The sequence below is a fragment of the Cervus elaphus genome, chromosome 3 (assembly GCF_910594005.1).
Source record: "Cervus elaphus chromosome 3, mCerEla1.1, whole genome shotgun sequence".
In the NCBI taxonomy this organism is placed as follows: Eukaryota; Metazoa; Chordata; class Mammalia; order Artiodactyla; family Cervidae; genus Cervus; species Cervus elaphus.
The window spans coordinates 51111277-51122973 of record NC_057817.1 but is presented as its reverse complement, the minus strand read 5'-3'; the positions used below and the strand labels follow the sequence as shown (position 1 = coordinate 51122973).

The following is an 11697-nucleotide window of genomic DNA, read 5'->3' as shown; positions in this document are numbered from 1 at the left end:
AAATAAACAATATAAACTTACATCTAAAGGAACGAGACAAAGAAGAACAAACATAACCCAAAGTTAGTAGTAGGAAAGAAATCACAAAGATCAAAGCAGAAATAAATGAAATTAAGACCAAAAAACTGGTTATGTGAAGAGAGAAACAAAGTGGATGAACCTTTAGCTAGACTCATCAAGAAAAAAGGAGGGTCCAAATGAGGACTAAGAAAGGAAAGGAGAGTTACAAATGATACCATAGAAATACAAATAATCGACTTGGGGCGCGCGGGACGGAAGCAGAGTGAAGGCGCCGGGGAGGTGGAGGACGAGCCCCCTCAGGTTACCACCAAAGAACATGATTTTGGTCTAGGGGCTCCAGTTTCTGAAGCTGAAAAATACCAGAATATTCTCCAGCTACAGCAAGAAGTGAGAAATCAAGACAAATTCATCTCTACACTGAAATTACAGGCATTTGGATACCTTCGTGATAGAAAAGGCCCTTTTCTTCATCCGTTGATGGTTTGCTAGTGGGCTGGGAAAGGAAGCTGTGGTCCTCCACTTTAGTCAGCAAATACTTGATTGATTTGGTATCAGTATTTAGCTTAGTCAAATTGAAGATCTCAAACAGACAAATCATGGGTTGGAAGAATATGTTAAGAAACTCTTGGATAGTAAGGAGGTGGTAAGCAGTCAAGTAGATGATTTAACCAGCCACAATGAGCATCTTTGTCAAGAACTGATTAAAACCGACCAACTAGCAGAGCAACTAGAAAAAGAAAAAAATTTTGTGGTGGATACCGCTGACAAGGAACTTGAAGAAGCAAAGATTGAGCTCATTTGCCAGCAAAATAATATAAAAGTATTGGAAGATACAATAAAAAGGCTTAGATCTATAATTTTAGAGACTGAAAAAGCACAAAATAAATCTCCTTCCAGACTTGATTCCTTTGTCAAGACTTTAGAAGCAGACAGAGATTACTATAAGAGTGAAGCTCAAAATTTGAGAAGGATGATCAGAAGTAGATCTAAAAGCCCACGACGCCCATCTCCATCTTCTCGGGGTACAAACTGTGATGTAGAGCTTTTGAAGACAACTAGAGACCGTGAAGAACTCAAATGCATGCTGGAAAAATATGAGCGTCATTTGGCAGAAATTCAGGGTAATGTCAAGGTTCTCACATCTGAGAGAGACAAGACCTTTCTTCTGTATGAGCAGGCACAGGAAGAAATTGCCCGACTTCGACGGGAAATGATGAAAAGCTGTAAGTCTCCTAAATCAACAACAGCACATGCTATCCTCCGGCGGGTGGAGACTGAGAGAGATGTGGCCTTCACTGACTTGCAAAGAATGACCACAGAACGAGACAGTCTGAGGGAGAGGCTAAAGATTGCCCAAGAGACAGCATTTAATGAGAAGGCTCACTTGGAACAAAGGACAGAAGAGCTGGAGTGTACAGTTCATAATGTAAAGAAAAGTCACTTTTGCACTTTGGGCTATAAACTGTCAGTGGCTCCCCACTTTCCCCTTTTTCTGTGTTCAGAAAAGTTGGTTTTCTCAGATAGCATTTGCAATCCTAAGATGTTTAAGGTGGTGTATATGCTGTAAATTGTCACTTTTTCATTATTTATTTTCTTCTAAAAACTGTGAGTAAAGTCTTTTTTGTGTCAAAAAAAAAAAAAAAAAAAAAAGAAATACGAATAATCTTAAGAGACTGTGAAGAGCAACTATATACCAACAAAATGGAAAACCTAAAAGAAACTGATAAGTTCCTAGAAATGTACAATCTTTCACAACTGAACCAGGAAGAAATACATAACATGAACAGAGCAATTATCAGTAATAAGATTGAATCCGTACTTAAAAGAAGACAAAACAAAACCTCCCAACAAACAAAAGTCTAGGACCAGATGGCTTCACAGGCAAATTCTGCAAAACATTTAGACAAGCTGACACCTATCCCTTTTCAATCTATTCCAAACATACTGAAGTGGAAGGGATAATTCCAAATTCATTCTACAAGACCAGTGTTATCCTTGTACTAAAACTGGATAAATAAGACAAATAAATAAAAATGCAGCCTAATATCATTGATGAACACAGATGCAAAAAATCCTAAAAAAAAAAAAAATACTAGCAAATCAAATTCAGCAATACACTTAAAGGGATTGTACACCATGAGCAAGTGGGATTTATCCCAGGGATGCAAGGATTTCTCAGTATCCACAAATCAGTGTGATACACCACATTAACAAACTGAAGAATGAAAAACATCTCAATAGATCATCTCAGTAGATTCGGGGAAAAAAAAAATCTTTTGACAAAATTCAACATCAATATAAAACTCTCCAGAAACTGGGCATAGGGGGAACATGTTTTGGCATAATAAAGGTCATACATGACAAGCCCACATCTAACTTCTTACTAAATAGTGAAAATCTGAAAGCATTTCCTCTAAGATCAGAAATAAGACAAGGATGTTCACTTCTGCCACTTTTATTCAGCATAGTATTAGAAGTTCTATCCAAAACTATCAGAAAATAAAAATAAAATAAAAGGACTCCAAATTGAAAAGGAAAAAATAAAATTGCCATTGTCTGTAGATAACTTGATACTAAACACAGAAAATTCTAGACTTCATCAAAAAACTATTAGAGCTATTCAATAAAGTGGACAAAGTTGCAAATACAAAATATATATATATGTGTGTGTGTGTGTGTGTGTGTGTGTGTATATATATATATATTTGTGTATATATATATATATATATATATACATATAAATCTGTTGCATTTCCATACACTAAGAATGGACAATCAGAGAAATTGAGTAAATGATTCAATTTACAGTCACATAAAGGAAAATAAAATACCTAGGAATAAACCTACCTAAAGGGGTAGAAGACTTGTACTCAGAAAACTATTAGACTGATGAAAGGGACTGATGATGACACAAACAGGTAGAAAGATATATGGTGTTTATAAACTGGAAGAATTAATATTGTTAAAATGCCCATACTACCCAAAGCAATGTAAAGATTTAACATAATTACTATGAAAACACCAATGTCATTTTTCACAGAACTAGAACAAATAACTTTAATATTTGTATAGAAACACAAAAGACCCTGAATAGCCAAAACAATCTTGAGAAAGAATAACAGAGCTGGAGGTATCATGCTCTTAGGCTTCAGACTATACTGCAAAGCCACAGTAATGAAAACAGTATGAAATTGGCAAAACAATAGATACATAGGTTAATAGAACAGAGTAGAAAGCCCATAAATAAACCCAGGCACTTACAGTCAATTAGTCTATGACAAAGTAGGCAAGACCATATAATGGAGAAAAGACAATCTCTTCAATAAGTGGTGCTGGGAAACTGGATGGCCTCACATAAAAGAATGAAATTAGAACATTTTCTCCTATCATATACAAAAATGAACTAAAAATATATTAAAGATTTAAGTATAAACCTGAGATCATAGCACTTCTAGAAAAAAACATATGCAAAACATTTTCTGACATATGGCAATGTATTTTTGGATCTGTCCCTTATGGCAAAGAAACAAAAACAAAACTGAACAAATGGGACCTAATCAAATTAAAAAGCTTTTGTACAGCAAAGGAAACCTTCAATAAAATGAAAAGACAAATTAGTGAGCTGGAGAAAATATTTACAAATGATATGACCAATAAAGGGTTAATATCTAAAATATGTAAACAGCTAATAAAATTCTGAATTCAGAAAACAAAAGAAAAATAAAGCAACCTTACTGGAAAACCCACACAAAACCTGAATAGACATTGTTCCAAAGGAAACATACAGACACACAGGCCCATGAAAATATGCTCAACACTGCTAATTATCAGAGAAATACAAATCAAAATTGTAATGAGGTATTACCTCACATACTCAGAATGGTTATATCAGAAAGAGCCCAAATAACAGATGTTGGTGATGATGCTAAGTAAAAAGAACACTTGTAAAAAAAAAAATAAAAAAAAAAAGAACACTTGTAAAGTGCTTATGCAAATGTAAATAGGTGCAGTCACTGTGGAAAACAGTATGGAAATTCCTCAAAAACTAAAAGTAGAACTAACCTATGATCCAGCAATTCCACTGCTGGGCATGGATCTGAGGAAGATGAAATCACTAATTTAAAAAGATATATGCACCCCAATGTTCATAGTAGCAATATTTAAAATAGCCAAGATATGGAAGCAACTTAAATGTCTATCAGCAGATGAACAGATAAAGAAGACACGGAATATTACTCAGCCACAAAAAGAATAAAATTTTCCATTTGCAACAGCCTGGATAGCCCTCAAGTGTATTGTGCTTAGTGAAATAAGTCAGACACAAAAGACAAATACTGTATGTTAACACTTATATGTGGAATCTGAAAATAAAACAAACTAGTACCTGCCTCTTGAGAAACCTGTATGCAGGTCAGGAAGCAACAGTTAGAACTGGACATGGAACAACAGACTGGTTCCAAATAGGAAAAGGGGTACGTGAAGGCTGAATATTGTCACCCTGCTTATTTAACTTATATGCAGAGTACATCATGAGAAACGCTGGGCTGGAAGAAGCACAAGCTGGAACCAAGATTGCCAGGAGAAATATCAATAACCTCAGATGTGCAGATGACATCACCCTTATAGCAGAAAGTGAAGAAGAACTAAAGAGCCTCTTGATGAAAATGAAAGAGGAGAGTGAAAAAGTTGGCTTAAAACTCAACATTCAGAAAACTAAGATCACAGCATCTGGTCCCATCACTTCATGGGAAATAGATGGGGAAATAGTGGACACAGTGACTGACTTTATTTTGGGGGGCTCCAAAATCACTGCAGATGGTGACTGTAACCATGAAATTAAAAGACGCTTACTCCTTGGAAAGAAAGTTATGACCAACCTAGACAGCATATTAAAAAGCAGAGACATTACTTTTCCAGCAAAGTTCTGTCTCGTCAAGGCTATGGTTTTTTCAGTAGTCATGTATGGATGTGAGAGTTGGACTATAAAGAAAGCTGAGCACCGACGAATTGTTGCTTTTGAACTGTGATGTTGGAGAAGACTCTTGAGAATCCCTTGGACTGCAAGGAGATCCAACCAGTCCATCCTAAAGGAAATCAGTCCTGGGCGTTCACTGGAAGGACTGATGCTGAAGCTGAAGCTCCAATACTTTGGCCACCTGATGCAAAGAGCTGACTCATTTGAAAAGACCCTGAGGCTGCGAAAGATTGAAGGCGGGAAGAGAAGGGGACAACAGAGGATGAGATGGTTGGATGGCATCACCTACCGAATGGACATGAGTTTGGGTAGCCTCAAGACTTGGTGATGGACAGGGAGGCCTGGCGTGCTGCGGTTCATGCGGTCGCAGAGTCAGACATGACTGAGCAACTGAACTGAGTAAATACAACAAAAAAGAAACAGACACAGGTGTAGAGAACAAACCAGTGGTTATCAGTGGGGAAGGGCAAGATTTGGGTAGGGTATTAACAAACTGCCATGCATAAAATAAAATAAAGTACATAGAATATGTACTTTACTGCAGAAAGAATAGAATATACTACACTGGGAATATAGCCAATATCATATGAAGACTATAAATGGTATATAATCTATAAAAATTTTTAATCGCTTCTCGGCCTTTTGGCTAAGATCAAGTGTAGTATCTGTTCTTATCAGTTTAATATCTGATACGTCCTCTATCCGAGGACAATATATTAAATGGATTTTTGGAATTAGGAGTTGGAATAGGAGCTTGCTCCGTCCACTCCACGCATCGACCTGGTATTGCAGTACTTCCAGGAACGGTGCACCTCCCTTTGGGGGGAATAAACTTTGTTTAAAAAAAAAAAAATTTTTAAATCACTATGCTGTGCAACTGAAAGTTATATAATATTGTAAATCAACTACATCTCAACTAAATTTTTTCATTATTTGGCTTGATAATGTCTGTATTAATTTCATGACAGTAAGCCTCAGTTAAAGTTATGATCCTAAGCTCTGGAAGTTGCTGTTTTCCTAGGCACCAAAAAGATTCAAGAGCCAAGGGAAGATTATAAATATGCCACAGTACAGTGACTGTCACTGAAGACATACAAGGGGATTTAATTTGATTGTAGAAAGTGTGAAATAAGCCCTTATCACCATAACTTTACTCTTTTGGCTTAGCTTCAATCTTTGAACTATTTGAATTGGTCTGAATAAAGCTTATCAATTGTACATCTTGGTTTATTTAAACCAATTCCTCCCCGCTTTGCCTCTCTCTCTTTCCTCATACACTTCATTTTGGATTTAATAGGTCATTGACTGAGCAAAAATCAAGTTGTTCACACCAAGGAAACCAGAATTGAAAGAGACACATGCACCCCAATGTTCATTGCAGCACTGTTTACAACAGCTAGAACATGGAAGCAACCTAGATGTCCATCGGCAGATGAACCGATAAGGAAGTGTGGTACATGTACACCATGGAATATTACTCAGCTTAAAAAAAAAATGGATGTATTTGAGTCAGTTCTAATGAGGTGGATGAAACTGGAGCCTATTATACAAAGTAAAGTAAGTCAGAAAGAGAAACACCAATATAGTATATTACTGCATATATATGGAATTTAGAAAGATGATAACGACGAGCCTAAATGCAAGGAGGCAAAAGAGACTGATGTAAAGAACAAACTTTTGCACATGTGGGAAAAGGTGAAGGTGGGATGATTTGAAAGAATAGCAGTGAAACATGTATATTCCCTTATGTAAAATAGATCACCAGTGCAAGTTTGATGCATGAAGCAGGGCACTCAAAGCTGGTGCTCTGGGACAACCCAGAGGGATGGGGTGGGGAGGGAGGTGGGAGGGGCGTTCAGGATGGGGGACACATGTGCACCCATGGCTGATTCATGTTGGTGTATGGCAAAACCCACCAGAATATTGTAAATTATCCTCCAATTAAAATAAATAAAGTAATTAAAAAAATGAAGTTGTAGATATAAGTCAGGCTAATACTGTTTCTACACACACAAGTATACACACCCACACATATTCACACACATATACACATACATACACACATTGGCTGCAATGCACAGCTTGCAGATTCTTAGTTCCCCATCAGGGATTGAACATGGGTCCTTAGCAGAGAAAGCATGAAGTCCTAACCCCTGGGCCACCAGAGAATTCCCACAAGTTATATTTTGTACAAAAGCTATCTACTGTCAAAGGAATACTTTATGGAATTATAAATTCTTATGTTTTCATGGGACTTTATATGCAATCTTTATTTGAAGATATGAGCTCTGCCATTACTTGCCTAGAATGATAGGTTAAACACCATAACTATTAAGGTACTTATGCTAGTTTGACCCCAGTGAAAAGGAACATTATTTCTGGAAACAATCTTCACTGTAAAAATTAAATTATTTCCATCAGACCCAAAGCCACTTGTAGTTATTAATATGCAATTATAGTTTCATTAGGTTTGAAGTGTAGAATTAATTACCATTTTAACATTTGATCTTGTCTTTATATTTTATATTATAAATATGCTATTGAAGCCTTTCCTCTAGGTACAATACATATTAGGACTCTTGAATATATTGCACTTAAATGGAAAGTGTCATTGTCAAAATCGTATTGAAGAGCAATGTTAAATAAGTACAGTATTTATAGACGTATCAATAAGAATAATATGAGAGTCATTTATTTTCCAACCAACAAGGGGGCTTAGACTTAAATTTCATGCTCTCACCATTTTCCTTGGCATAATTGGAATGTGCTTTAGAGGACAATAAATGCATTTCCAAAAAATGCACACTATTGAGGAACAGAAACAGTCAGAAGTACGTGGCTTAACTGATGTCCTGAGGAACAGCTGGAGGTCCTACTACATTATGCTGCTCCTTCACACTGGGAAAGAAGAGCGTGAGAAGCTCTCTGTTGCTGGGGAAACATTCACCATCACCTTTTCTTGTTGGAACCGTGCATTTTCCCAGTTACATGCTCAGAATTTGTGAATAATCATCTACTCCAGAAAGAAGTGGGGATTCTTTGGAGAAGTGAGGAGATTTTGTAGCCTGTGTTGAATTGCATCTCAAATTAAAAAGCACTGATGTCTCTACTGAGGTGAAATTTCAGCCACCATGGGTGGCAAACTCACAAATTATCTGCACATTATTATTTGATGTGTATTGATACTAAAATTAACATCATCTAGATTGACACATGGAGTCAGGGTGAGAAGAGATGAGGAGTCAGGCATGATGCTGGTACTCTCATTTAAGTATGTAAAATACCTGAAGATATCATTCAAAAAGAATTCACACATATTAAGCACAGAGCTGGGCTTCCCTTGTAGCTCAGCTGGTAAAGAATCTGCCTGTAATGCAGGAGACCCAGGTTTAATTCCTGGGTCAGGGAAATCCCCTGTAGAAGGAAATGGCAACGTACTCCAGTATTCTTGCCTGGATAATCTCATGGACAAAGGAGCCTGGCAGGCTACAGTCCATGGGGTCGCAAGAGTCGCACATGACTTTGTAATTAAACCCACCACCAAGCACAGAGCTAGGAAGAACACTGCTGCTGTTTTAACAGATGACGAGGTTGAGCCACATTCAAATATTCCCCAAGAATTTATATCCAAATCTATTGCCTTCCTCTCCCCCAAATAACTTCAGAGTTTCTGTGTTTTCAATTAACTGGGTAAGACAAACATGGATATTTCAATTACCCATCGAGTCAGGGTTTATCTGAAGCTGAGTGTGAGAACAATAATTGGCTTGTTTAGAAAACAGTTCTTACATTTGAAAGGGAATTTAAAAATTGCATCAAGTTAAATACACATGTTGAAATTCTGTTACAAAGTTAGATAAAGGAAGGAAATAAGTGGACTTCTGTTCCTTATTCTATAAATTGCACAAATGATAGAAATAAATATTCAGTTACTGACCAAATTAAACAAGGCCTAGCTACAATGGGTTGAATAGTGTCCTCCCAGAATTCATGTCCACCTGAAACCTCAGATTTTCAGTTCTTTGTAAATAAGAGTCTTTGCAGAAGTAATCAGTTAGCATGAGGACTAACTGCATCATGTTGGACCGTAAATTTCCAATAACTGGTTCCCTTTTAAGTAGAGAGGGGAAGCAGATGTACACAGGAAAGAAAGGCATGTGATGATGGAGGCAGAGATGAGTGTGACCCAGCTTCAAGCAAAGGAATGCCAAAGATTGTTGCCAACCACCAGATGCTAGAAGAGAGTCACGGAAAGGATTCTGCTTCAGAAATTCCAGAATGAACCACCTTTGCTGAAACCTTGATTTCAGATTTCTAGCCTCCAGCACTGTCAGATAATAAATTCCTGTTGATTTAAGTCACCAATTTTGTAGTAATTTGTTATGGCAGCTTTAAGAATTTAATGCATTAGTTAAAGGATAACACAGTGTATAATTTGCAAAAGTCAAAGGAAGCTGGGCCAATTTTTTTATGCATGATTCTTTGATAAGAGAAATCTGTGCTAATCCTTGGTCTAGGCAAGATGTTCTGAGGTATGTTAATTCTCCCAATATTATCTTGAGACATTAGATTGCCTCCTTCCCCTTCAAAAAAAAAAAAAAAGAAAGAAAGAAAGACATTAGCAAAGCAGAAAAAAATTACACTAATGTTAACATGGAAAATCTTCATGTGGGCTGATTGTGTATGGGTTGTCATGTATTACAGAAAAATTTGATGACACAGGTTCTTACATCCTATATACTAAAGTAAATACTAACTGATTTAAAGAGATATTTAAAAAATTAAGAAAAAATTAAAGAACATAACAGTATATTTTATGATATCAGAAAAGGGAAGAAACCCCAAACAATATAAGAACAGATTATATTTTGGCTACATTTCACTAATTAAAGTTTGAAAGTTTTGGAGGAAAATGTAAACGATGAACTGATTTAAAGTTCAAAACTGTAACCTGCCATTAGCTCTTTGCAATTCATGTATAGCAGATCAATTATGGATAAGAAAACACTAATTTTGTTTTAGGGCATCATTCATTTTCCAGATAGTATCTTTGCTTAAGTAGTATACCCAAAGGTGTTTCATACTGTTGATTTGGTCCCAGTTTGCTTAGATTGTTCTAGCTTCAAACTTACAGTAATTTAATGATATGGCTTTCCTGGTGGCTCAGACAGTAAAGCTTCTACCTGTAATGCAGGAGACCTGAGTTCGATCCCTGGGTTGGGAAGATCCCCTGGAGAAGGAAATGGCAACCCACTCCAGTATTCTTGCCTGGAAAATTCCATGGACGGAGGAGCCTGGTAGGCTACAGTCCATGGGGTCGCAAAGAGTTGGACACAACTGAGACACTTCTCTTCAATGATATTTAACAATTTGAGCTTCAGCATGATATATTGCTCTAATTTATTCTTGTCTTTGTTTTTTTTCTGAATATTTTAAAATATAAATATGACAGAATCAGTTATTTGTTGCTAACAAACATTCCCCAAATTCAGAGCTGATGCATATTGTAACCATTTGAATGTGCCGATCTCATCCTATTGCTAATGGTGTGGCTGGACTGGCCCATGTAGTTCTTACTATGACTGCAAGACACCCTCAGCCATAACCATCAGGAAACTTTGAAAGAGACAAGGTTTATTACTTATAAGTCATGGAAATTACATGACATACCTGAAGCCACATATCAAGGGCACGGGTGGAGAGAGATTGAAAATATGTGGGTCTGGGCTTCTGCTTTTATTGCGGTCATGGATTGGTGGCCTAGGGTTTGACAGACTCATTATTTGTTAGTGAATTTAAAGCATAAAAGCAGAAATTTAAAGTACAGAAGGAAAGAATACAAGAGGGTTAAATGGTCAGTTATCTAAGGGGCCTAGAGTGGCAGTCCTGTAACTAACAGTATTATATTCAAGATGGCCAGCCATCTTAAAGTGGATGCCTTAGCAATCAAAGCTTAAGTCATCACCTGCATTACAAAAACAGAAAAACCAACTGTCACACTAAAATATGTTTTGAAAACTATGAATCATCATCTCAGAAAAAAAGCATATAATCTTACATATACACACGTATACACAAACACACACAATTACACACATGGTTTTTGTACTTTTTAAAACTACTCATGGTCTTCCTAAAATTCATCCTTAAATACTCTAATGATTCTCTGATCTTAAGAATTGATGCAAAAATTTTCTATAAAATACACTCAATTCTATCTTGTCTATGAATCACACACAAATAAAACATAAATATTATAAACATTAAACTATTAAAATAATATAGATTCTTAAAAATCAAATGCTTTTTCTTTTTTTAATACTATGATCTGTAGGGTATCTATGTAGAAAAGTTCTAAGTAAGTCATATAAATTTTTCAAAATAATTTCTTCCCCTATTGTCCTTTTATCTACAGACTATGAACTCTTGCAAAACACAACTCTCATGTCTACTTTCCGAAATAATTTGTCAGTCATTCAATTGACTAACATGGTTTTACAAAAGTATTATTTCTCCAAAAATCTATCTATATCAATGATAATATTCCAATATTTTACTATCTCCTGTGCATTTTTTTCAATTTAAATATTTTGCTTATTAAAAATAAAAATGCACACAATGGATGAAAATCACTGTATGTAGTCTTAATCCTTTTGGAATTATTATTCCAAAAGTTAAGTTCTCTGCTTAGAACCATACTT

General features: G+C 36.1%; 1 protein-coding gene and 1 non-coding gene across 2 annotated transcripts; both read left to right on the top strand.

Annotated features, from left to right (window-relative positions):
* Window positions 1–314: 314 nt before the first annotated feature.
* Window positions 315–1642, top strand: LOC122678198 (testis-specific gene 10 protein-like). Its single transcript, XM_043878782.1, has 2 exons — window positions 315–874; window positions 945–1642. The coding sequence occupies exon 2, from the start codon at window positions 992–994 to the stop codon at window positions 1586–1588; it is 597 nt and encodes a 198-aa protein (XP_043734717.1). The 5' UTR covers window positions 315–874; window positions 945–991; the 3' UTR covers window positions 1589–1642.
* A 3980-nt stretch (window positions 1643–5622) lies between these two features.
* Window positions 5623–5813, top strand: LOC122686463. The gene has a single exon (XR_006338781.1). It is a non-coding gene; the product is annotated as a U2 spliceosomal RNA (small nuclear RNA).
* Window positions 5814–11697: the final 5884 nt, after the last annotated feature.